At 40.3% G+C, this 25649-nt stretch overlaps 1 protein-coding gene across 1 annotated transcript in view; it reads left to right on the top strand.

Moving 5' to 3' along the window:
• The window catches only part of LOC127444822 (uncharacterized), a 48785-nt gene that overhangs the window by 8820 nt on the left and 14316 nt on the right, over nt 1-25649 (top strand). The window contains exons 26-72 of the mRNA XM_051704363.1: nt 15-96; nt 233-379; nt 475-686; nt 781-881; nt 981-1099; nt 1238-1414; nt 3410-3441; nt 3538-3635; nt 3764-3789; nt 3921-3942; nt 4102-4129; nt 4219-4300; nt 4437-4583; nt 4679-4890; nt 4985-5085; nt 5185-5303; nt 5442-5612; nt 6336-6367; nt 6451-6548; nt 6635-6663; nt 6755-6779; nt 6885-6912; nt 6999-7083; nt 7205-7351; nt 8839-9035; nt 9998-10098; nt 10286-10398; nt 10637-10807; nt 10903-10934; nt 11029-11126; nt 11281-11303; nt 11660-11681; nt 15119-15146; nt 15250-15334; nt 15413-15559; nt 15716-15924; nt 16007-16110; nt 16657-16769; nt 17010-17165; nt 17633-17841; nt 21750-21835; nt 21910-22037; nt 22251-22376; nt 22568-22761; nt 25000-25088; nt 25177-25304; nt 25455-25579. Coding sequence (XP_051560323.1) covers nt 15-96; nt 233-379; nt 475-686; nt 781-881; nt 981-1099; nt 1238-1414; nt 3410-3441; nt 3538-3635; nt 3764-3789; nt 3921-3942; nt 4102-4129; nt 4219-4300; nt 4437-4583; nt 4679-4890; nt 4985-5085; nt 5185-5303; nt 5442-5612; nt 6336-6367; nt 6451-6548; nt 6635-6663; nt 6755-6779; nt 6885-6912; nt 6999-7083; nt 7205-7351; nt 8839-9035; nt 9998-10098; nt 10286-10398; nt 10637-10807; nt 10903-10934; nt 11029-11126; nt 11281-11303; nt 11660-11681; nt 15119-15146; nt 15250-15334; nt 15413-15559; nt 15716-15924; nt 16007-16110; nt 16657-16769; nt 17010-17165; nt 17633-17841; nt 21750-21835; nt 21910-22037; nt 22251-22376; nt 22568-22761; nt 25000-25088; nt 25177-25304; nt 25455-25579 — 5004 coding nt within the window. The remainder of the gene's footprint in view (nt 1-14; nt 97-232; nt 380-474; nt 687-780; nt 882-980; nt 1100-1237; nt 1415-3409; nt 3442-3537; nt 3636-3763; nt 3790-3920; nt 3943-4101; nt 4130-4218; nt 4301-4436; nt 4584-4678; nt 4891-4984; nt 5086-5184; nt 5304-5441; nt 5613-6335; nt 6368-6450; nt 6549-6634; nt 6664-6754; nt 6780-6884; nt 6913-6998; nt 7084-7204; nt 7352-8838; nt 9036-9997; nt 10099-10285; nt 10399-10636; nt 10808-10902; nt 10935-11028; nt 11127-11280; nt 11304-11659; nt 11682-15118; nt 15147-15249; nt 15335-15412; nt 15560-15715; nt 15925-16006; nt 16111-16656; nt 16770-17009; nt 17166-17632; nt 17842-21749; nt 21836-21909; nt 22038-22250; nt 22377-22567; nt 22762-24999; nt 25089-25176; nt 25305-25454; nt 25580-25649) is intronic.

Here is a 25649-nt window from a genome sequence, read left to right as displayed (position 1 = left end):
GATGTCTTCCACAGTAATGAGCTGGAGACTCTCCTGTCAGCTGGTCTCTTGGAAGTCCCCTGTAATATCAGTCTGGAACAGTACGCTTGCTCTTCGGTAAGATCTCAAAGATATTGAGCATCATCACTTCACGTGTCTTGTGTCAGGGCATCTAATCCCCAAGACTTACTGAAATCACCGTAATACTTCCGAAAACCACAATTACCACTGATTAAATATTTTCTGTTCATAGCTGACAGGCTTCACTGCTAAAAACCTGGCTGAACTTCTGATGTGTCAACTATCCAGCAGCAGCAGTCACTCAAAGGAGATCTGGAAATTGCTTCTCACCAAAACCAATGATGTTCTAGATCAAGCCCTCATCATCTTTTCCAATACGGTAGCAAATATGTTAAATAAGCCTTGTACAACTCCTGCTATTTTCCCAAGATTAACTGGGAATATCAAAATAATTATTCTTCATTATATCATCAGTCTCAGCCAATCAGAGGTGTGTCTGTGTCCAATGTGCTGGATGTGATTGGTGAGCTGAGATTGGAGCAGTTCAGTCCTGACCAATGGAGTGATATCGGTTTCATCAGCATGTTGTTAGGTCAGACTCTGAGACCGTTTTTACCATCCACATCAGCGACTCTACTGATGTGCCTTAGCCGCAAAAACCTCAGCTGCCCAATTTACCAGAACATGTAAGAGAAACATTTACTTGATGTTCCCAATAGCTCAAGACTATCAGGAGTTTATAAGATGCTTTACTCACCTTTATTTTGAACAATTTCCTAGTCTGGAGGAGTTCAGTTCTCAATTCTCTCTAATGGATGAGACAGAGAGAAGAAACATGGTGGAATTTTTCATCTTGCCCTTCCTCAGAGGAAACATGACAGGTGAGCAGGAAGTCTTTCTTTTCCACAAATATTTCAGACAGAATTTTGGAAATGGTTTTGTTGATCATGAAGGTGATTGTACTGTGTTTGTTGTGTCAGATCCGGGCTGTGTGTTCAGTGCTAACACCAACACTGAGTGGCTGCTAATGAACTTTGGGCCGTTTGCTCAGTTTGTGTCTCTCAGAGATGTGTTCTCCATCAACACACACTTTGATCCTGTATGTCTTTACATCTTCAACATTTGATTTCTTTAAAGAACAGAGGACAAAAAGAAAGAAAACAATGACTGCCCACATCTTCAGACTTACCACTGAACTTCGTACCATCACTTTTCTTGTTTTCCCATCTGTCTTTAGTTGGAGACCCTGGTGTATCTCTCTCCGGGTCAGATGGTTGGACTGATGGTTGATGAACTTCCTGGTCTTCCAGAGAAAGATGCGGTCATCAATAGAGTGTTTAATCACCTGCTTGAGTCTCCTGTGGAACGAAGACTTCCAGAAGTTCTAGAAAACCTGCTCTCACGATCACAGATGGTAAAACTTACTTTGATGTTAACAGCTTGTTAGTTTTTACACATGGATTATGAGCAATAGGATTAGAGGTTGAATGAACAGTGGTCAAATAACTAAAGGATAATACTTTCAGACTGTTTGTTTGTTCTGGAAGACACTGTGGATTTGTTCCAAAACCTAATAAGCTGTCTCCAGAGGCAGCATTTTAAAGCCCAATGTATACTTCAGTTAGATGCAAATGCTAGGTGTCTGTGTACAGGATGCATCACACTACCTTTGTCATTAGCAGAGTGCTCAAACACAACGTGTGCGGCCCGCTTTTTCTAAACCACGCGTATTCTGAATGTGCGCCTGGAATTTGTTTTGCGCTAATTAGTGGCTCCACAGTGCGGCAACACTCACAGTTCAGCTGTTGCTTAGCAAAAAGAAGCACTAGAAGAAGATGTAATCTCCAGAAAACAACAAGAGATGAAGCTGGAAACAACAATAGTGGATATGTGCATCAAGAAGAGGTCAGGAGATACCTTTGTATAGCTCGAGTCTGAAGGAATATAAAGACGTCTTTATGGGTCTAAATTCCTGAAGAGAAATAGTCAAATTAAGTAAACTTGAAAGGCAGAGCATTCAACAGAAGTGTTTGCATTAAAACCAAAGTATACTTTGGGCTTAAGGCATCATAGGTGCTCCCGACCTAACAGCTGTTCCGAAAGGTAGGTACCTTAATTATGCTGTCTCCCAAGCTATTTCGTTTTGGACAAATTCTAAGGTACCATCATATGTATTCTTCCAGAGGTAGGCAATCCCAGAATGCACGGTGAAGAGCTCGGTTAAAAAATAAATCCAATATGTCAGACGAAGCGAGATCAGTTTTGGCTAAATAATTATAATCCATTTAATACTGAAAACAATCAATACATTTTTTTAATATGTGATAGAAAACAGACTATTTTACCCAAAATGTGTGTGTGGTATGTCATTCCTGTCACATCACCCTCGATTGAAATAATTCCATACATTTGGGGGCCTGAGTAGCTCAGCGATAATTGATGTTGACTACCACCCCTGGAGTCGCGAGTTGGAATCCAGGATGTGCTGAGTGACCCCAGCCAGGTCTCCTAAGCAACCAAACTGGCCCGGTTGCTATGGAGGGAAGAGTCACATGGGGTAACCTCCTCGTGGTCGTGATTAGTGGTTCTCGCTCTCAATGTAAGTTGTGCGTGGATCGCGGAGAGTAGCATGAGCCTCCACATGCGGAGTCACTGCGGTGTCATGCACAACGAGTCACGTGATAAGATGCGTGGATTGACGATCTCAGAAGCGGAGGCAGCTGAGACTTGTCCTCCGCCACCCAGATTGAGGTGAGTAACCGCGCCACCACGAGGACCTACTAAGTAGTGGGAATTGGGCATTCCAACATTGGGAGAAAAGGGGATAAAAATAATAACATTTAAAAAAAAATCTTTACATTTATGTAGTGCTTTTCTAGGCACTCAAAGCGCTTTACTATGTGCTTTACATTATAATGGGGGAATCTCCTCAACAACCACCAGTATACAGCATCCACCTGGATGATGCAACAGCAGCCATAGTGCACCAGAACGCTCACCACACACCAGATATTGGTGAAGAGGAGAGTACAGTGATGTAGCCAATTCATATGTATAGGGGATTTTTAGGAAGCCATAATGGATAGAGGCCAATGGGCAAATTTGGCCAGGACACCGACCGGGCTTACACCCCTACTCTTTACGAGAAAATCAGTAGCATGTTGAGTCTCCCTTGTGCTGTGCATGGGGAAAATTATTTGAATGGCACGTAAAGTTAATGCCTATGAAGAGCGTTCCAAATCAGTCTCTTTGTGTCTCCATTACAGTTAGGATGCTACCATTTAAGACAGTTGCCTAAGTAGGAAGTTGACAGCAAGGCAGCTCACTAGGCCCTAAATCTCTTAGGATTCTTCATCCATCCGAATCAATTATCTAATAAAAGCACTGACACATGTTCCTGTTTCCACAGGTCTTTATTCCGTGCAGCTCCTACATACTGATGTAAGTGTTATTGAGCATCTGATGTCACATTATTGTGTCTCTGGAGTTACTTCTGCTGATATCTCCAGCTCCTCTAATTCCATGTTTCTTCCTCAGTTTTACAAGACTGTTCCAGGCTTTACCCTTCCTGCCATCAGAGATGGTGACTCTGGTCCTCAACACAACTGAAGAACTCAAGCAGAATGGAGAGAGAGGTCATTCCTTTCACTTACTCTATCATCGTGTCTTCATGATCTCTCACTGGTCACTTTACTACAAAATAAAAATGTTTCTTATTATTTCTGCCATAATGAATGGTTAAATGTGTGCATATTATTTTCAGGCTGTTCACTTCCTGAACCTCCAATAGTAAGACTTATCATTCATTCCTTAATATTTCATTTCATTATTTTAATTCAGTAAACACCTTCAATTCATATCACACCAGATAATTCATAATTCATCTAAGCTGTAATGTATGGTATTTTCTTTTCTTTTAGTGTCTAGTCACACCAGTGAATGGTAAGTGGATGGAAAACATACTTGCTGATGCAAAACAAACATTTGTTTTAGAACAGAATCCCCAATGACACCACATAATATTTTAGATTTCTCATTTTTGTATTCAATTATAATTGAAACTGAGTAGCACTAATCAATGTGTTCTGATTAATTTAACAGCTACAAGAGTTTGTGCAGCAGTCAACAGGTATGAGCAAATAATCTTTTGCCCACTTTGGCACTGTGACATCATCTGTGAGACAGGAAGTACTCATGAAATTCTGATGTCTTCCACAGTAATGAGCTGGAGACTCTCCTGTCAGCTGGCCTCTTGGAAGTCCCCTGTAATATCAGTCTGGAACAGTACGCTTGCTCTTCGGTAAGATCTCAAAGATATTGAGCATCATCACTTCACGTGTCTTGTGTCAGGGCATCTAATCCCCAAGACTTACTGAAATCACCGTAATACTTCCGAAAACCACAATTACCACTGATTAAATATTTTCTGTTCATAGCTGACAGGCTTCACTGCTAAAAACCTGGCTGAACTTCTGATGTGTCAACTATCCAGCAGCAGCAGTCACTCAAAGGAGATCTGGAAATTGCTTCTCACCAAAACCAATGATGTTCTAGATCAAGCCCTCATCATCTTTTCCAATACGGTAGCAAATATGTTAAATAAGCCTTGTACAACTCCTGCTATTTTCCCAAGATTAACTGGGAATATCAAAATAATTATTCTTCATTATATCATCAGTCTCAGCCAATCAGAGGTGTGTCTGTGTCCAATGTGCTGGATGTGATTGGTGAGCTGAGATTGGAGCAGTTCAGTCCTGACCAATGGAGTGATATCGGTTTCATCAGCATGTTGTTAGGTCAGACTCTGAGACCGTTTTTACCATCCACATCAGCGACTCTACTGATGTGCCTTAGCCGCAAAAACCTCAGCTGCCCAATTTACCAGAACATGTAAGAGAAACATTTACTTGATGTTCCCAATAGCTCAAGACTATCAGGAGTTTATAAGATGCTTTACTCACCTTTATTTTGAACAATTTCCTAGTCTGGAGGAGTTCAGTTCTCAATTCTCTCTAATGGATGAGACAGAGAGAAGAAACATGGTGGAATTTTTCATCTTGCCCTTCCTCAGAGGAAACACGACAGGTGAGCAGGAAGTCTTTCTTTTCCACAAATATTTCAGACAGAATTTTGGAAATGGTTTTGTTGATCATGAAGGTGATTGTACTGTGTTTGTTGTGTCAGATCCGGGCTGTGTGTTCAGTGCTAACACCAACACTGAGTGGCTGCTAAAGAACTTTGGGCCGTTTGCTCAGTTTGTGTCTCTCAGAGATGTGTTCTCCATCAACACACACTTTGATCCTGTATGTCTTTACATCTTCAACATTTGATTTCTTTAAAGAACAGAGGACAAAAAGAAAGAAAACAATGACTACCCACATCTTCAGACTTACCACTGAACTTCGTACCATCACTTTTCTTGTTTTTCCATCTGTCTTTAGTTGGAGACCCTGGTGTATCTCTCTCCGGGTCAGATGGTTGGACTGATGGTTGATGAACTTCCTGGTCTTCCAGAGAAAGATGTGGTCATCAATAGAGTGTTTAATCACCTGCTTGAGTCTCCTGTGGAACGAAGACTTCCAGAAGTTCTTCAGCTCCTTACCGCTTTCTCTGTAACTGTATGAAGTGTTTCACAAGTGCTTTTCTTTTTATTATTATTCTGTCAGGGAGTCTATGGCAGACCCTAAACCGTATAGTGAAAAGTTGTGAAATTTGGCACACATTTCAGTGAGTGTCTTAACACTCATCATGCCAAATTTGGGGTTTTTTTCTCAAATCCTCTAGTGCCAGTTCATGATTTCATGTGCTTTTGCTTTTAAGCCAAATGGCCTAGAGACAAAATTCAGAGTTCAGTTATTTAAATTTCTTCTAGACTTAATTATCGACATAGTTTTTCAAACTCACTACATCAGATTTTCCCAACATTTTAGGTAATCTTGAAAACTTTCTGGTTGAAAGCAATGAAAAAGTTTTTGATATTCAAACTATTTTTCATTAACGCACCAACAAATTTTACCATGTAGACACCAATCATAAGTGCAGCTATAATTTAGCAGTGCTTTTGCATTTTAAAATGAAACCTTCAAATCTTGCATTGAAGTTCCTGGTAAAAGTTTTAGACTGCATGCCCCGGTGGTGAAATGCTCTAAATCTTCTCATAACCTTCAAACCAATCGTTCTATTGTCATAGTTCTGCTTGACTCTGATTCACACTTCCGTTACGGTGTGTCTGCCACTGCCGTGCCCCATTACTGCTGATTACAGCTACAGTTATCTAATTGAAAATTAAGTTCTTCTGTATATTAATATCTATACATAATGGTTTTATTTTCTAGAGTCCTCTCAGCTGTCAATCCAATCAGTTAATGTAAGTATGTGGTCATTAATAGCTGAGAGAAAGAGACAGGAATGTAAACCTCTGGTTAACTAGTTTTTGCCTTTGTAAATCAGATTCATGCAACTTGACAACATCTTGAGATTGTCACCTGGTGATTTGGAGCCCATCATCTGGGCGAGTGTTTATAACTTCAGCCGCACAACACCCTCAGGTCAGCGCAAGTTTTCTAATCCATGATTTCTGTGTGTTTATTTTACATTTCCCACATTGCTTAAAGCTATTTGAACTTTCTCACAGGTTGCTCTGTATTCCCACCTGTGAATGAGGTTTGTCTGTTATCTAAAATTAATCACTTTTACAACATTCTGAACAAAACTTTATATATCCATTTAAAATTCTATTTTATCTTTTGTTTAGCAGTGTCCATTGACTCCATACAACGGTATTCAGTGTTTACCTCTTTAACATAATATTTTCATGATCATTTGTGAGTGTACAGTAATGTGTGGTGTGTGTTGATCTTTTTCTCTCACTGTGTGTATTTCAGAGTCTGAGGTGTGCAGTGGAGTGGACAGGTACAGTAATGTTTTAATAAATGCTCTATTTTTCAGGCTGTTTGGAGTTTGACTAACCATGTCCTCTGTTGTGCTGATGTGTCCAGCTCTGCATTACAGAAGTACCTGAATAATGGAGACACATCAAAGATGCTTTGCGATTTCAGTATCCCACAATATGCCTGTACCCCGGTAATCAGACATGAATCTACAGGATATCCCAGAATACACCTGCATCTCTATAATCAGACATGCACTTTGGCATGAAACAATCATATACATGTTATTGTAATTATATAATCGTTTTGTTCAGGTTTTAAATGTCAGTGTTGAGCACCTGGTCTCTATACTGGAGTGTAAGATGTCTACTGATGTCACAAGCTCACCTGAGAGCTGGAAGCTCTTCCTGGCCAGAGTTTCACACCTGCTGGACTCCGCCTTCTACATACTCTCCAACAGGGTAAAACACCAATCAATAGTTCAGTCAAACTGTCTGACTGTCTGTATTTACTCAAGGCCACTAATTCATGGATCTTAAAAAATGAGTGTTTACAAGGCTGATAGCCCACCACTAGTTTACTGGAATATGCATAGATTCTAAGAAATGTGAAAAACTATAAATATCCTGTGTAGAAGGTGTATTATCAGAACTATTATTAATGTTTTTCTTAGCATAGTTTACAACTGAATACTTCGGACACTATTTTAACAGTGTTTTCACCATGAGCATCGCATCGGCAGCTACATTTTTCCATGAGCACTTAACCAGTCATTAAAAAAAAACAATTCCTGTTGCATTTTTATTCTGTTTTGAATACTATTCTGATGTTAGTGAAACTTTGTAATATGGCACTTTTCATACCACTGTCTCCTAAGATGATTCGCTTATATTTTCCTCTTTTGTAAGTCGCTTTGGATAAAAGCGTCTGCTAAATGAATAAATGTAAATGTAATTTCTTTAACGAACTTCACACTCAGCACTGTACTTCTAACACAACACAAAAGCTATTTTAATTTGTTTTTCTAATGGTTTTTTCTTTCCCAAAATGTGCCTGTCTGGTAGGCTTGTCAAAACGCTATGTCTTATCACAGAGATATTACATTATTAGCTGAGCTGTGATTACGTCGTAGATGATGTAAACGACAATAATATGCTGTATGGTATTATAATGGCATATACGTAACAAAGCATTAAATGAACACGTTTTAATGGCATCGTGCACTCGTCCAATGTTCCTCACTAAAATATTGTAACTTTAAATGTAGAGTCGTTTTAATTTTAGACAGCATTTCCAGCAGAACTCATCTTTCTTTTAGGTTTACTGTTTAGCTGAAAATGCATTTCAGTTACACGTCACTTAAACATGAATAGCTGTTTTGTAAATTATTTAATATTATGGAGATAACTAGTGGATTAAATGATTTACTCTACTGCTTCCCGTTGAATGCACAGTAGTGTAATGGAGTTTTAGGCGCTATTCTACAGATTCACTAGACGCCGTTTAGACTCGATTTAAAAAAAAAAATGAAACGATTAATTCAAGTATTAATTGATAAAAACATATTATCCTTCTTTCTATAATTTGTATTAACCAATATGTTGGCCTGATTGGCATATAGTGATAAAAGAAAACAAATTATGAGTTGAATATTCTATCCAATATATTAAAACACATGATGGAGATGTACTGCATAGTGCTGCATGATTTTAAATGGACTTTCATGTATCTTTATTTTTCCTTCTCTTTATCATTTCTGTGTAAAGCACTTTGAATTACCATTGTGTATATATAAATATAAACTTGCCTTGCCATAGTAGGGATGAAGCCACATGAATGCAGAATCATTCTGCATGATGAAAATTCGTTTGGAAATAGTTGCATAATTTGCCTGTTGCATGATTTTCACAGCATTGTTTCTGTATGACTGCTGATCTATTCTCTGCAGTCTGTGTGGTGGAGCGGTCAATCTGCCTCTGTTGTTCTGGATGTGCTGCGAGAGCTCCGACTGGACAGACTCACGGACGATGGAGTCGTCACCCTGTGGTTCGGCGAGCGTCTCAGACCGCTCCTGCTGTTTCCATCGAGAACGTTCCTGCAATGTTTGCGCAGCAGGACTTTCAGCTGCCAGAACTTCCAGAGAGTGTAAACGGCCCTGTTATTATTCACACCGCAGACAGACTTCAATCCACCACTCTGTTCTGAGTGAACATTCACTTAGGAGACTAAATAATGTCCTACTTAAAGCTGAAGTGTGCAGTTTATTCAGTGGTAATATGAAGGGCTGTCAGTCGATTAATTTGTTTTATTGGAAGTAGTTACATGAAATCCAGATTAAATAATGGAATTAATCACTTATATCAATATTTGCTTTAAAACGTCCTACTTTGGTTGCATTGCATCATAAACACAGCATTTTTAGGTCGCTGTGTGAAGTTAAATGTAGTTTGAAACTTGGAAAAACACGTCTCGAGATCCCTGCATTCAGAATTGCGCTCCGTCCAGCTGTATTTGAACGCAAGAACGCGTCCTCATCTTGTCAAGCCAGTCTGAATGTGTTTGTTCTCTGTACAGCTGGAGTTTTGCTTACTGCCCCCTGCTGAACACAGCTGGTACTTAGTTTTTTTATTATTTTGAACATATTATTTTTTATATAATAAATGGCAAATTTATGGCCCTAATAAAACACTTTCTCATATTCCATTTAAATATGTAATCAACTATAAGCTACTCATCTATTTATTTCCTGAAAGATCTAAACACTGTGACTCTGTGGCTCTATCAAATCATTGATCAGTTTGTTTGAGCATCCCAACCAGCCTGACACAGCAACTTTTAGTCGACCAATGGCATGAGTTTGAGATTGGACTGTCTGTTTTCTTGCCAATGGAAGTTAGGGGAAATGTTCGGAAAACTCTTTCAGCCAAAACTCTTACTTTTGCAATTCCGTTTACACACTTCAGCTTTAAAATCTAGAAATGCACTGTGTCTGTAAGGGTTAGGTTTAGGGGTCTGTTTAGTGTCCGGAAGTAGAAAATATAATTCACTCAAAATAGAAACAATAGATTTCATTGGAAAGATTTCAACCACATGTTTGTGTCATGCAGAGTTGAGGCGTTCAGTGCAGGATTTCTCCAGATGGATCAACTTCAGAAGGAAATAACAGTGACAGAATTCATCTTACCTTTCCTCTCTGAAAGGACACCAGGTACTGAACAAACAAACACACACATTATCTGTCTTCTCTGCTCACAACGTTGTGTTTGATTCATTGTTCTGTGTTCAATGTCACTGTGCAGGATACAGTTGTTTGATACTGTATGTTCAGTGACATCTCAGTGTATTAAGGCAAATGAAGGTGTGTTAATGTAGTTTTGTTGTGTGTGTTTTGTCAGGTGCAGCGTGTGTGTCTAATGACAGCGCTCTGTGGCTCATCAGTAACTTTGGGCAGTTTTCAACACTCCTCTCTCTGAATCAACTGATCTCACTCAACCCGCAAATCAACCTGGTATAGTCAAACTCAGCATCACTTTAGATAAATAACATGCTTCTATTATATACACTGTTGTGTAGTGAAGTGTGTTGGTGTTCTGTCTGAGAGATCATAGTCACTCATGAACAACAGTGGACAATAGATGCTTGTCTCCGGCCTTGATCTCATCTAGCTTGTTCTCCGGGGACTGGATGTTGTCTGGAAGTTTAAGGTTGGAAGAACAATGTTTTCTTTAATCCTTTTGTCTGTCTAGTTGGAGACCCTGGTGTATCTGTCTCCAGAGCAGTTAGCAAGACTGATTGTTGGAAATCTGACTGGTCTTCAGGAGAAAAATGTGGTCATCGCTGCAGTGTTCCATCATCTGACTGCGTCTCCACAGAGAATTCCTGAATTTCTGCTCTTCCTGGTTGAATTTTCAAAGACGGTAGAACAGTTAAAAAGCACTTTCAATGAGTTGTATCTGTTTGTCATTATTATCCATTCACTCACTTTTCATTTATTCTCTATTGTCTTTAACAGAGCAACATCTCCTGTCTGTCATATCGAGCCATGTGAGTGTCTTCTGCTGAATATTTCTGCACATCTTCAATCGTCACTGATTCACTGATTCTCAGATCTCACGCTCACATGTCTGTTTGTTTGCAGTTTCCATCATCTGGATCACCTGACCATCAGTGTGCCAGTGGATCTGGAGACACAGATTCTGTGGAGTAAAACAGCTCTGCTGCAGGATGTGCCACCAGGTGAGAGCACCACTGCTTACATCACTTCCTGTGTCACTGATCTTGCTGCTTTAAAATACAAAGCATAATCCTACTATATTGGTTTGTTCCAATGTTTGTATGTGAAATATTGTATAGTCACTCACTCATTCATGTCTGTCTGTATGTCTGTCAGGTTGTGTGAGCTTCAGTGGAGTGGTGAGTGTTGAATTTGCTTTTAATACTAGCTGGGTTTGCATTTAAACAAATTTTGGTGTATTGTAAGAAACATACTGAGACGCAAACACTGGCAAAAAATAATGTTCTTCAGAGTGTTTCGAAGTCATTAATTACATTTAATAAAAGACACACAGTCGCTTCAACTTCATTTCATTTCTATTTTGCTTCAGAACTGAGGATTTTGTACAAAGTTTGTACACATGGGATGGAAACGCTGCTTTATTCACAAATAGTTTTTGCGATATTCAGATTGGCTAGAAACGTGACTGTTGTTGGTTGTTTATCTGATTTTTTTGATGAAATGACTGTTGATATGATTCTCTTCTCTTTTATAGTGTGACGTCACACCCGTGAACGGTCAGTTTGTGTCTCTCATTCTGTTGTTTATATTTCTGTCTGAAATCTTCTGCTGTGACCGCTGATGTCTCCCTTTATCTCTCTATCTGTCTATAATGTTACATTTTACAGTGTTTAATTTAAACGTATGTTAATTTAAACATGTATCAAACATATAATACGAGATAATAGAACTATCCTTGTGATAACCTGAGCTCCCGAAAAACACAAAATAGCATAAAATGAATATACTGAAGAATGAGCTACTTTCCACGTCACTGTATTCAGATTTCTTCATGCTTTAGAGACTGTTATTAATTTTCTGTGTTTTAGTCAGTTTAGGATATTGCATTGCATGTGGTGTGTTTTTTACTGAAACATCGTATTCACAACAAAAGCATAAACATTATAACTAGTATGTAACTTAGTTCAAGTTCATCTGTTCATTGGTTTCATTGTCTATACAGATGTAAGTTGTAATATTACATACAGTGTATGTTATAGATATACTGTTTTAAATAAGATGTGTTTGAGTGAGGTAATTAACCGTTTGTAATGCACCTCATTTCAAATCAAATCAAATCAAATCACAAGTGCAATGGTGTGTGAAATTCTTGGGTGCAGTTCCGAGGAACATAGCAGTCGTGACAGTGATGAGACATATACCAATTTACAATAAATATCAAATTTACACAACACAATTTAAACATCTGTTATACACATAATTACACTCAACAATATACAAATAATAACATACACTGTACAGTATACAATACACACAATATAGAATACACAGTATACAATAAAAATAGTATATATTAACTGTACAGTAGGTAGTATTGTACTGTACTGACATTAAGGCTGTCGGTTGATAGTTGCCAGTGTGTTGTTAAGAGAATATAATTTATGACAGTCCGGTGTGAGATAATAAGATAATAAAGTGCAGTGCTGATGTATATTGATCGTGAGAGATCAAGAGTTCAGAAGTCTGATTGCTTGGGGGAAGAAGCTATCATGGAGTCGGCTGGTGCGGGTCCTGATGCTGCGATACCGCCTGCCTGATGGTAACAGTGAGAACAGCCCATGGCTCGGGTGGCTGGAGTCTCTGATGATCCTCCGAGCTTTTTTCACACACCGCCTTGTATATATTTCCTGGAGGGAGGGAAGCTCACCTCTGATGATTTGTCTGGCAGTTCGCACCACCCTTTGCAGTGCTTTGCAGTTGTGGGCGGTGCTATTGCCGTAACAGGTGGAGATGCAGCCAGTCAGGATGCTCTCTACAGTGCAGGTGTAGAACCATGTGAGGATGTGGCGGTTCATTCCAAACTTCCTCAGCCGTCTCAGGAAGAAGAGGCGCTGATGAGCCTTCTTCCCAACGACTTCAGTGTGGACGGACCATGTGAGTTCCTCAGTGATGTGGACACCCAGGAACTTGAAGCTGCTAACTCTCTCCACTGGTGCTCCATTGATGGTGATGGGACTGTGTTCTCTGTCTTTTCTTCTGAAGTCCACCACAAGCTCCTTTGTCTTACTGACGTTGAGGGAGAGGTTGTGCTCCTGACACCAGTGTGTCAGAGTGTGCACCTCCTCTCTGTAGGCTGTTTCATCATTGTCAGTGATCAGACCTACCACCGTTGTGTCATCAGCAAACTTAATGATGGCACTGGAGCGGGGGGAGGAGTGACGCCATGCAGAACTCTCTCCGTCGAGGGCGGTGTTATTTACCTCGAAACAAGCATAAAAAGTATTAAGCTCATCTAGGAGAGAGGCAGCGGTGTTCATGGCGGAGTTTTTATTCCCTTTAAAGTCCGTGATGATATTAACTCCCTGCCACATGCTTCTAGAGTTGGTGGTGTTAAACTGTCCTTCAATCTTGTTCCTGTACTGACATTTTGCTGATCTGATAACTGGCTTGTTTATGCTCCTCTGCATTCCCGGAATTAAAAGCGGAGGTCCGCACATTAAGTGCCGCACGAACATCACTATTAATCCACGGTTTTTGGTTCAGGTAGATCCATACAGTTTTAGTCGGTACTACGCCATCTACTCACTTTCTGATGAACCACATTACGCTATCAGCGTAGAGCTCGATGTCGTCATCAGAGGCGGACCGGAACATCTCCCAGTCTGTATGATCAAAACAGTCTTGTAGCATGGAATGTGAGTGGTCCGACCAGCTCTGGATCGTTCTGAGGGTGGGTGCTTCCTGTTTCAGTTTCTGCCTGTAAGCGGGCAGAAGCAGAATGGAAGAGTGGTCCGATTTGCCAAATGGTGGGCGGGAGGGATTTGTAGCCATCCCGGAAGGGAGAGTAGCAATGGTCCAAAACCCGGTCCCCTCGTGTGTTGAAACTGATGTGTTGGTGATATTTCGGTGCTATTGACTTGAGGTTGGCTTTGTTAAAGTCCCTGGTCACAATGAACGCAGCCTCAGGGTGCACGGTTTCCTGCTCACTTATACTCCCATACAGTTCCTTGAGTGCCCGGTCTGTGTCGGCTTGTGGGGGGATGTACGCAGCAGTGATAATGACCGCTGTGAATTCCCTCGGTAGCCAGAATGGTCGACACAGAAGCATGAGAAATTCCAGATCAGGAGAACAGAAAGACTTGATAGAATGTACGTTCCTCCGATCACACCAGGATTTGTTGATCATAAAACATACACCACCTCCTCTGCTTTTACCTGAGAGGTCTTTCGCTCTGTCCGCTCGGTGCACGGAGAACCCCGCGGGTTCAATGGCTGAGTCTGGAATCTCCGCAGACATCCAAGTTTCCGTAAGGCAGATAATGCAGCAGTCCCTCGTCTCTCGTTGGAAAGAGATCCGCACTCTCAGCTCGCAGAGCTTGTTGTCCAGAGACTGAACATTTGCCAGTAGAATACTGGGTAGCGGGGGTCGATTTGCGCGACGTCTTACTCTGATGAGAACGCCGGCTCTCCTTCCCCTTTTCCGGCTGCGTTTCCAAGGCCGGGCTGCCCAGACAAAGGGCTCCGATGGCATGTTTGAAAACAGCGGGTCGGCATTGAGGTATTTAAAGTCCGGTTTCCGGTGTGCTATTGCAGAACCAATGTCCAAAAGTGTTTGTCTATCGTAGACAATAAGGCAGACAACATCCAAGACAAAAAGCATAAGTGTTCAGCTAGTGTTCAGCTCTTTCTCTTCATACAGCTCAACATCCTGGATTATTGGATTATATAAATCAGTTCTTTCTAGATGTTTCTTCTTCTTAAAACAGATTAGTTTGTGCACTTTATTATTTTGCAGTATTATTTTTTTTCTCATATTTTTATCAACAGTATGTTTTAATTAAAATGAATTAAAGTAAAAGTTTAATTATCATCATGAGGCACTTTTTTGTCTTGATTTCATTTTCATTTACAAAATAAAAAAAGACCTTTGTCAACTAACATTTTGTCAGTAATTTAGTTAACGTGATTAACACTGTCTCTCTCTCTCTCTCAGAAACGTCAGTGTGCAAGAATGTCAACAGGTGAACCTCACACACACTAACCACCTGATCAATTTATAAATCAAACAGTTATAGAGCACCTGATTGCCAGTGTTCTCATTGTGTTTAATGACGTGTGTTTCAGCTCTGTTGTGTCGGAGTATCTCAGCTCTTTTCATGATGGCAGTCAGCTCTGTGATTTCAACATCACACAGTACGCTTGTGCAGAGGTACACAAACACACCAACACACACACAGACACACACTAACCCTCTGTATGCACACATATTTAGTGTGTATGTGTTTAGTTGACAGGTCTGAGCACACAGGACCTCGTGACGGTGTTGTCATGCGGTCTCAACAGTAACGAAAATGTATCAGAGGAGAAGTGGAAACTGTTCACGCTGAAGATTAACAATCTGCTGGGTCCCGCCCTCGACCAGCTTGCCACCATGGTACACCACAAACACACACAGGACAATAACAATAAATAAAAGTGCAGATTATAATAAAAAAAAGCTTGCAACAACAGATTTAACAAAGGAATAAATGAAAGAGATTGCTGCATTGCTAATTAAGTCATTTAGAAAGTCTCTCTTTCTCTTTCTCAGAAGCTGAATAAGTCCCACCCCTCCATGTCATTCTTGAATATGATTGGAGAGGTGACTCTGAGCACCTTCAGCTCAACCAATCTGCAAGATGATTCGTTCATCCAGCGCTGGTTTAACGTCAGGCTCCGCCCATTTTTACCTCATGCCTCTGAGAAGTTTCTGTCCTGTCTCGCCACCAGAGACTTCAGCTGCGACACCTTCAGGAGTGTGTGAGTTTCACACACACATACACACACACACACGTTTGTGTGTTGATCATAGAGCAGATCTGAGATGCTATTTGTTTTACAGCGTTGAGATCTTCAGTCAGAGTTTTGACGTCATGTCCACAGATACACAAGCAAATGTCTATGTTGACTTCATCAAAGTCTTCCTCTCTCTCAACAACACTGCAGGTTGGAGTTTACTCACACACACACACACACACACATACACATTCAGACACACAGACTGTATTAGTGAAGACATCACATAGACGCAATGCTTTTTTCACTAACATCATGATATTTGCTGTAACCAAGTGTTCTGGTTCACACATACACCCAACACTGCATAGTTTGTCTTCTTTATTTGACACTCACAGTTCAGATTGTGGAGTCTTTACTAATGAGCTACTATCAAGTAAAATCAGGTGTGTTTGATGAGGGACAAATCTCAAATGTGCAGTGTTGGATGTAAGTTGACCAGAGTTGAGAACTACTGCATAACCCAAGCCCCTAAACCCTAAGCTTAACCCCTGAAAACTAACCCATAACATATGAACCCTAACCCATAACCATATCCCCTAAACCCTAACCTTAACCCCTGAACCCTAACCCCTAATCCTTACCTCTGAACCTCATGCAAACCTGTTGAGAATAATAACTGTTCTGCAGGTTTCACTGTATTACTGAGGACATTTATAATCACAATAAGAGCATTGCCGTGTTGGTTTTGTTTAGGGTGTGTGGACGTCTTGCAGAGCAGCTCTGATTGGCTGACCATGAACTTTGCACGTTTCGCTGTTTTCACCTCAATCAGCGACCTGCAGATACTCAACCCCAACTTCACTGTGGTATGATTATACACACAAAACAGACATTACATGTGCAAATGTTTCTTTGTGTTTGTGTGTGTACATGTGTTTACAGGTGTGTATGTAAGTGTTTATTACAATTCTATGTTTATCCATTTTATTTTAGTTTTCTTTAATTCTCTTATTTAATTGTGAAAGTGCAATCTTATATTTTCTGTAAAACACTTTGCAAACACTGTTGGTGTGTGATGATGATGTTATAAATGTGTTTGTATGCAGTTGGACACTCTGAGTCTGTTGAGTGTGAGACAGTTAGTGGAGGTGTCCAGCACACCCGGCGTCCTCACCAGCACCACTGCGGTCAACCAGCTGCTGCTCAATATACCAGACAATCAATTCACTGCATTCTACACATCACTGTCTGCTGCTCTACAGGTCTGACTACAGTCTGATTGGCTGTTGTGTGGAGTATCTGTGTTCTGATTGGCTGTGTGTGGAGTATCTGTGTTCTGATTGGCTGTGTGTGGAGTATCTGTGTTCTGATTGGCTGTTGTGTGGAGTATCTGTGTTCTGATTGGCTGTGTGTGGAGTATCTGTGTTCTGTCTGGCTGTCGAGTTGAGTATCTGTGTTCTAATTGGCTGTCATGTGGGGTATCTGTGTTCTGATTGGTTTTTGAGTGGAGTATCTGTGTTCTGATTGGCTGTGTGTGGAGTGTCTGTGTTCTGTCTGGCTGTCGTGTGGAGTATCTGTGTTCTGATTGGCTGTGTGTGGAGTGTCTGTGTTCTGTCTGGCTGTCGTGTGGAGTATCTGTGTTCTGATTGGCTGTGTGTGGAGTGTCTGTGTTCTGTCTGGCTGTCGTGTGGAGTATCTGTGTTCTGATTGGCTGTCGTGTGTCTGTCAGTTGCAGGGTGTGTTGCTCGCTCCTCCTGTCCGTGAAGCCTTCCTGCAGCAGGTGTTTGTCAGAGCAAATCTGACGACAGTATCAGACGCTCAGCTGGAAGGCTGGATCCAGAAAATTCTGCCTCCATTCGTACAAGACATCACAGTCCAACAGACCACACAATACTTCAGCATTATACAGCAGAGACCCTGCTCCATCAGCCAGCAGGGGTAAGATACACAAACACACACATACACTTTGCGATCTGCTAGTATGCGAGATCAGACATGAGCCGCTCCCACCACACTCTGCAAAAAAAGAAAAACAAAGCAGCAGCTAACAAAAAAGCTGCAAACTAAATTTAAGCTATTAACCCTCTGGGGTCTGAGGGTGTTTTGGGCCCTGGAGAAGTTTTGACATGCCTTGACATTTGTGCTTTTTTTAGTTGCTTAAAAACATATTAATGGCTAAAGTCTGATAACACTGTATTCAGCACAAACTGGGCTACAATAATATGTGAACAACATGTATGTACATGTTTGTATTTTTGAGAAAACAAAAATTGTAAGTCACTGAAATAAGGCCATATAACACATACTAAACATTTGTTCACAAGACTTTTGAGAACTGGATCTTGTAGCCTTGAGTTTTTGCTACAAAATGATGTGAAAACCATCCTGATCACTCATTCATACAAAACTATATAGTCATTTAACTTTTGTAAGACATTTGTAGTGTTAGAAAGGCCATATGCGAGGAGGCGTGGATGATCATGAATATTAATGTGATTCACACCTGAGGAGACAAAGACCCCTCCCCTGAGAGAGAATGAATGTGAGGAGACTTAATGATTGAATGTATTGTTTGTAGCTTAAGTTAAAAGAAGTAATCTGACTATACATTTTCTTTACATAATGACTTCACTTAAAAACTTTAGACCTACACTACCGGTTAAAAGTTTATAGATCTGTAAGATTTTTTAATGTTTTTAAAAGAAGTCTCTTCTGCTCACCAAGGCTGTATTTATTTGATCCAAAATACAGCAAAAACTGTGATATTGTGAAATATTTTTACAATTTAAAATAACTATTTTCTATTTGAATATATTGTCAAATGCAATTTATTCCTGTGATCAAAGCTGAATTTTCAGCATCATTACTGCAGTCTTCAGTGTCACATGATCTTCAGAAATCATTCTAATATGCTGATTTTCTAATATGGACATATTTACAGCACATTTTACACATTTACACCCGAACAGATATTTGCAAGCACAAGCTTCGTTGATGATAATGAGGCAGCATAAACACTAGTTAATATATAATCTAAACATTCATATTATTTTTATATCATATTACATATTATATTTATATCATACAGCATACAATTTAAATACCTGCTTTAGCTGAAACAACATTTAAATGTAACTAAAACTTGCCTATTAGGACATATTTCACATTTCAATACTCTGAATCCTGGCTGGCAAGTCTGGAAATAGTCCAACTAGTAAAATATGTACATGTATATATAAAATAGCATGTCAACTAATGTACGTAAAACTAAATGACTTACTCATCCGAAATTGTATCCTCGGCTGAATCAAATCGCTCTTCAAACGTTTCTCGTCGGATTCCCGCTCTTCTTCTGAGGAAAATGTGAACTCTTCGTCACTATCCAGGACCATCTATAGAGCTTCCTCACCTGTGTAGCATGCCATCTTCCAAATGTGCAGGAAACTGAATAAACTTGATGTTTTTTAAGTCATTGTTGGGGGCGTTCACCATTTGCATTGATCGCTTCAGCACATTACCGTATGAATAGCGCCCTCTGCTGGTGGGTGTGATCACATTAGGGATAATGAGCTGAGCCTGGAGAAACTGTACATCACTGTGTTTCATACAGATTACATTGCAGGAGAATATTTGTTTTACATTTGAATTGTTTTATTTAAAAGTAGACATTTTAAGCTTTCTTTAGACATATGTTTCATGTTTGTCTGATAAGTATTCGCTGAGTTTCAGTTCATTTTTGTGACGTGTTTCAGAAAGATGCTCGCGGAGACAGAGACGGCTGAAAGCACACCCTGTTTATTTTCTTTATTTTACAAAAGCACAAGGTTTTGTTGTTATTGTGAGTGTACACAAATAAAAGTATACCCTTTATAGTCTCTAATGATGTCTTACACTTATCTGTATGCCCAAAAATGATGGAGTATTTTAAGTTGTTTCCGCTGTTATGAGTTAAAAATCCAGTAGGACACGCCGGAGGGATAAAGTTTTTCAGAACTATCAAGTTATATTCCTATTATTTCATTCTAACATAAATATAATTTCAATTTTACAGAGTTGATCTGGCTCAAAAACAATAGGCACTTTTCCACCATCGGCCCGAACAGTTCTCATTGTTGAACTGTGCCGTTCTCTACCGATCCAGGCTTGCTGGCACATTTACGGTTCCTTTTTCCACTGTGGTGTTGCAAAATCATGATTAGAATGGACTGACTGAGCAAGTGACCAATCGTGAGTTGCTACGTCTGTAAAGCTGTTCCACCAGAACACTTCTCTGTCCTCAGGCGCGGTTCTGAACGCTTCTCCGTCCTCAGGTGTGATTCAGAACGCTTCTCTGTCCTCAGGCCTGGTTCTGAACGCTTCTCTGTCCTCAGGCGCGGTTCAGAACGCTTCTCTGTCCTCAGGCGCGGTTCTGAACGCTTCTCCGTCCTCAGGTGTGATTCAGAACGCTTCTCTGTCCTCAGGCCTGGTTCTGAACGCTTCTCTGTCCTCAGGCGCGATTCAGAGCGGTTCTCTGTCCTCAGGCGCGATTCAGAACGCTTCTCTGTCCTCAGGCGCGATTCAGAACGCTTCTCTGTCCTCAGGCGCGATTCAGAACGCTTCTCTGTCCTCAGGCGCGATTCAGAACGCTTCTCTGTCCTCAGGCGCGATTCAGAACGCTTCTCTGTCCTCAGGTGCGATTCAGAACGCTTCTCTGTCCTCAGGCGCGATTCAGAACGCTTCTCTGTCCTCAGGCGCGATTCAGAATGCTTCTCTGTCCTCAGGTGCGATTTAGAACGCTTCTCTGTCCTCAGGCGCGATTTAGAACGCTTCTCTGTCCTCAGGCGCGATTCAGAACGCTTCTCTGTCCTCAGGCGCGATTCAGAACGCTTCTCTGTCCTCAGGCGCGATTCAGAATGCTTCTCTGTCCTCAGGTGCGATTTAGAACGCTTCTCTGTCCTCAGGTGCGATTTAGAACGCTTCTCTGTCCTCAGGCGCGATTCAGAACGCTTCTCTGTCCTCAGGCGCGATTCAGAACGCTTCTCTGTCCTCAGGCACGATTCAGAACGCTTCTCTGTCCTCAGGCACGGTTTTAATCGTACCAAACAGTGCTTAAGTGGAAATGTAACTGGAACTGTTTCTCACCTTGAACATAACTGTTCAGCCCAATCATGGAAATGTGCTTATTGATGACTTCAGTTAGGGTGACATTATTTAAACACTAAATTGATCAAAATTAATTTAGCCTATACTAAAAACTATTTATAAAACACTTTTATATTAAATCTAAATCATAGTGATAAACAGCTTCGATTATTACCTCAGTATTTTGCTTTGGAAGATGCAGTTACTTCTACGCATGGGCTCACAGTTTCATGAAGCATCTGAACAAACCAATTCACTAAAATGAATTGGACTTCCCAAGGCTGAGTCGTGAATCATGAATCATTTGGTATGTGGATTGGTGAATCATTTGATTTGAACTGGTTCCCTTACATGAACCATCCAAACCAACTGGACTTTCCATGAGAGAGAGAGGACGGTTTAGATAAGCAAGTTTGATAAATGTCTCGGATTGCTTGGCTGCAATTTGTGCAATACAAAGTGACAAAAACAATTTGTTATGTTACACCATTATTCATAGAAATAGTAACTTGTTACTGGAAAAGCTACACATTGTAAAAGTAGTTGAACTACTGTCATGCTATTGTATAATAAGATTAATCTAGTAGCTATTTAGTCCCTTCCCAACACTCATGTGGGTGCTCGGCTTGAGAACACTGCCAAACGACTGCCTATGTTGTTAGATGCCTCCGTGTAAGACGCACACAGACACTGACTGTGATGGATGGTTGTGTTTGTTCTTTCAGGGTTCAGCTGCTGAACTTGTCTGTCTCCACCTTCCAGCCCGCAACACAAGATCAGATTTACCAACAAATCCTCAGCTCTTTACAAGGTATCACTCCATCCATCTATCCCTTCATCCACCTCTGTCTGTTCATCCATTCATTCATCCTTCTTTCGCCACAGGGCCCAACCCGCTGCGTTGCTATGGTAACCAGAGTTACTACTCCTTCCTGGTGTCGTCCTTCATGAGTTTCCAGTTCCCGAATCTGAGCACGTTCCTGTCGCTGATGCCTCCTGCTCGAGTGTCAGAGGTCACAAACATCTTGCCACTGAACCTGCACACTGTCTACACTCTCTGACTAATGAAATTATCATTTAGTTCAATTCAATCCCATTGTAGAGGCCATGAATAACTACAAGCTCATGAGCATAGATGTTATTTAAAGGTGCCATAAGTAATGTTTTGTTTATGTGCTGAAGTTTAGAAGTTTTATTGTAGTTTGATGTGTGTGTTGTCTCTGCAGCTGTTGGCTTCATTGTCTCCAGCGGAGGTCAGTAGCCTCCTGAACCGTCCAAACGCTGTGGACGATGTAACTAAACTCTGCGAGCTTCTCACAAACTACCCAAAAACATCACAGTACTTACAGATGGTATGGACTTGTTACGCTGTTCATCTAGAAGCTTTTATACTGACTAATTTAATACTGAAGAAAAGTTCTGATAATCTTATATTCTTTACACAAAGGCTAACCCTTGTTTAACAGTTTTGAGATTTTTATTATTTTTTTAATATAGAGAAGATGTGGAGTGTTTTGATCTGGTTTGATCTGTTGTCGTGCAGGAGCGGGTGGGTTCTGTCAGTTTGGCCCAGCAGGTGTTGTCCTGTGTGTGGTCTCGGGTTCTGAAGGTGGACGTCCAGTCTGAAGTGGATCAGTGGTTTGATTATCGACTTGTGCAGTATCTGCCGTTCCTAACCTCACAATTCATCAATCCAGACGTCATGCTGGACACCTCCTGCCTCTCCTTCAGGAAGTTGTGAGTAGCGTGTCTTTTCCATATGTTATGTAGTTCATTAGTACCACTGTGGCAACAGCTGTTTTAAAAGTAACAAGCTATTTTTTCCCAATGAGTATCATGTAGCGTGATGTTCTCCTGGAACGTAATCACCTTCAAGTAGTGTTGGGAAGTAAGATTCATGGCAGTGAATTGGTTTTGACAGTTAAATCAAATCAATTGGTTCAGAAACCAATAAAAAAAAGTGTTCCCAGAAGTCCCTGTGCAGCATTTTACATGTTCTTTCTGTAGTTAAATTATGTTTTGTTAAATATGTAGTTGTTATCACACATTAAACCCCAACAGGGTGATCAGAACCCTGACACAAAGCAGAGGAATCTTTTATCACCCTAAAGGGGTTTATTTTGCAAAAATGACCAGCTGACTGTACATTATCATGCTTATTACATGGTTGCTTACTAAAATAAATAAATGGTCATGAAATATTGATTTTCAATTAAATTGTTATTATGTGAGAAGAAAGAGATTACTTTGAAGAGCCATGTACACCAAGTGTATGCTAGCTATGTGTGCTTTGTCCTGCTTGGCTGAAAGGCTTAAACGGCTAGTGACCTGACTCATAATGTGTATCTAAACCAAGAAAGCCCAGAGCTTATTTAACTTGTGACTTAGCCTAGCTATGTGTGGATTTATTTAAACTAATGACCTAAGATAGCAATGTGCCAGATTTGGCTATGGTTTACAGTGTTAAAGACGCACTTCTATGTGTCATGGCCAAAAGCAGACCTTACTGTGCAAGCTGATAGAAGAAAAGCCCTATTACATCCTGAGCAAAAAGCATTTTCAAAGAAAAACTCTCGTAGCGCTGCAGTGAACCAGCTTGCAAACTGATCAAATTTAAATGTTAGGCAAAGAGAGAAACACAAGTTGATTGGCTACACGATGACATGTTAAAGGACCAATGAGCTTACACCATTCATAGTTTCATGCCTAAACTTAGACATTTTAACAACTTTAAATTAGTGCTGTCGGCGATAACGCATTAACGCATGCAATTAATTAAAAATGTTTAACGTGTACATTTTTCTTAATCGCAATTAACACATTTACAGCATTAACCAACACTTCTTGGGAGGGCGGAAACTTTGTAATGTGAGGCATTACACTGACGGACTCACCACAAATGCACACAACAGCACTTCCTTGTCAGTTATCAAATGATGGAGGAAGGAACTCTTATTTGATGTGCAAAAAAGCCTAGATAGGACCTATGTAAGGTGCGTTTTAATTACCACAGAAGCAGGTCAAGTCTTAACTATCACCAAAATGCAGAATGAGAAGTTTTTGTCTGCAAGCGTGGCGTTCAAAGCGGCGTTGACGCTCTAATGCGAAAATATGGCCTCCCTCAAGGTTCTATTTTGGGTCCTATTCTGTTTTCACTATATATGTGCCCTCTAGGGTCTATTTGCCACCATTATGCCATTGCTTATCACATGTATGCGGATGACACAGTTATATCTACCTTTGAAATTTGGGAATAATCAGTCTCTGAAGTCCCTTTTGGACTGTTTGGAAAATATTAAAAATTGATTATCTAACAATTTTCTACAACTTAGTGAAAGTAAGTCAGAGGTTATTATATTCAGTTCACCAAACCAGACAGAGAAGATAACCAGTACTCTTGCTCCCTTAGCGATAACTGTGATACAGGAATGAGTTTAAGATTTTATTATTTGTTTTTAAAGCACTACACAATTTGTCTCCACTTTACATTGCAGAACTCCTAAGCCTTTATTTTAAGAGATCTACAAACCAAATGTTTCTGGCTGTCCCTCGGTCCAAGCAAAAGTCAAAGGGTGATCGAGCATTCTCTGTAGCTGCTCCTAAATTATGGAATAATCTTCCCCTTTATATTCATTCAGCCCCGTCTATAGAGATTTTTAAGTCTCAGTTGAAAACACATCTTTTTACATTGGTGTTTGATTTGGGGGAATCCTGAGTTTTGGAGATATTTATTCGAGTTTATAATACTTTAAAATGTATTGTGTATGTGTGTTGATGGTGTTTGTTAATTTACTGTTTTTAAATTTCTAAATTGTGAAGCACTTTGGTACACTCTGTTGTTTTTAAATGTGCTATATAAATAAAATTGAGTTGAATTGAGTTGAGTTGTTTCTTTAAAGGTATAAGATGGGACATACATATTTTTCCCCATTATAAAATGTGATTATGAAGGGTTTTCATGTGTTTTTCTGTTAGTGTGACAGTGATGGGTAAATACAACTACAGTATGACAGACTTCACTCAAGGAGACATCTACAGTATCATCCAGATGTACCTGAACACCTGTGAGTGACTGTGTTTTTAGTTGTATCTGTTTTTTGCCCTCATGTTTTTGGCTCTGACTGTAAGTCTTGTTTGTAATTGTCTTCTCAGCTTCTGCTCCGAAATGTTATAATGCGTCTAACCCTAATCTTAACTCCACCGCCTGGTTCGCCAACTACATCGGCGTCTTCCTGAGCTTCATCACACTGGATGATCTCTTACACTTCGGCTCTTCACAGGTGTGTGAACATCTCCAAAAATGTTCGCTTTTTCCTTGTTTCCATTTTATGTCATGGTCACGTTTCAGATTTCACGGCATCAGATTTTACGCTTCTGTGAACTCTGATAAGCGTGTTTTTGTTTTTGTTTTTGTTTCGTTGTGTTTTTAGCTCCAGCCATTCACAGTAAACCTGGAGAACCTTCAGCTCTTTAAGCAGTTCAGCATTCCTGATAACGTCACAGAGTTCTACATGACTCTGTTGTTCCAGGAGAACCCGTCCTTCAGCGCCTTCTAGTGAGGAACACAAACAACAATAATAACCATTCCTTACTCAGATCTTAAAATCTATATCAGCAGAAGTGCT

This window comes from Myxocyprinus asiaticus, chromosome 8 (genome assembly GCF_019703515.2).
Source record: "Myxocyprinus asiaticus isolate MX2 ecotype Aquarium Trade chromosome 8, UBuf_Myxa_2, whole genome shotgun sequence".
Taxonomy (NCBI): Eukaryota; Metazoa; Chordata; class Actinopteri; order Cypriniformes; family Catostomidae; genus Myxocyprinus; species Myxocyprinus asiaticus.
Note: the sequence above shows the minus strand (reverse complement) of the source record. Positions and strands in the feature narration are given on the sequence as shown.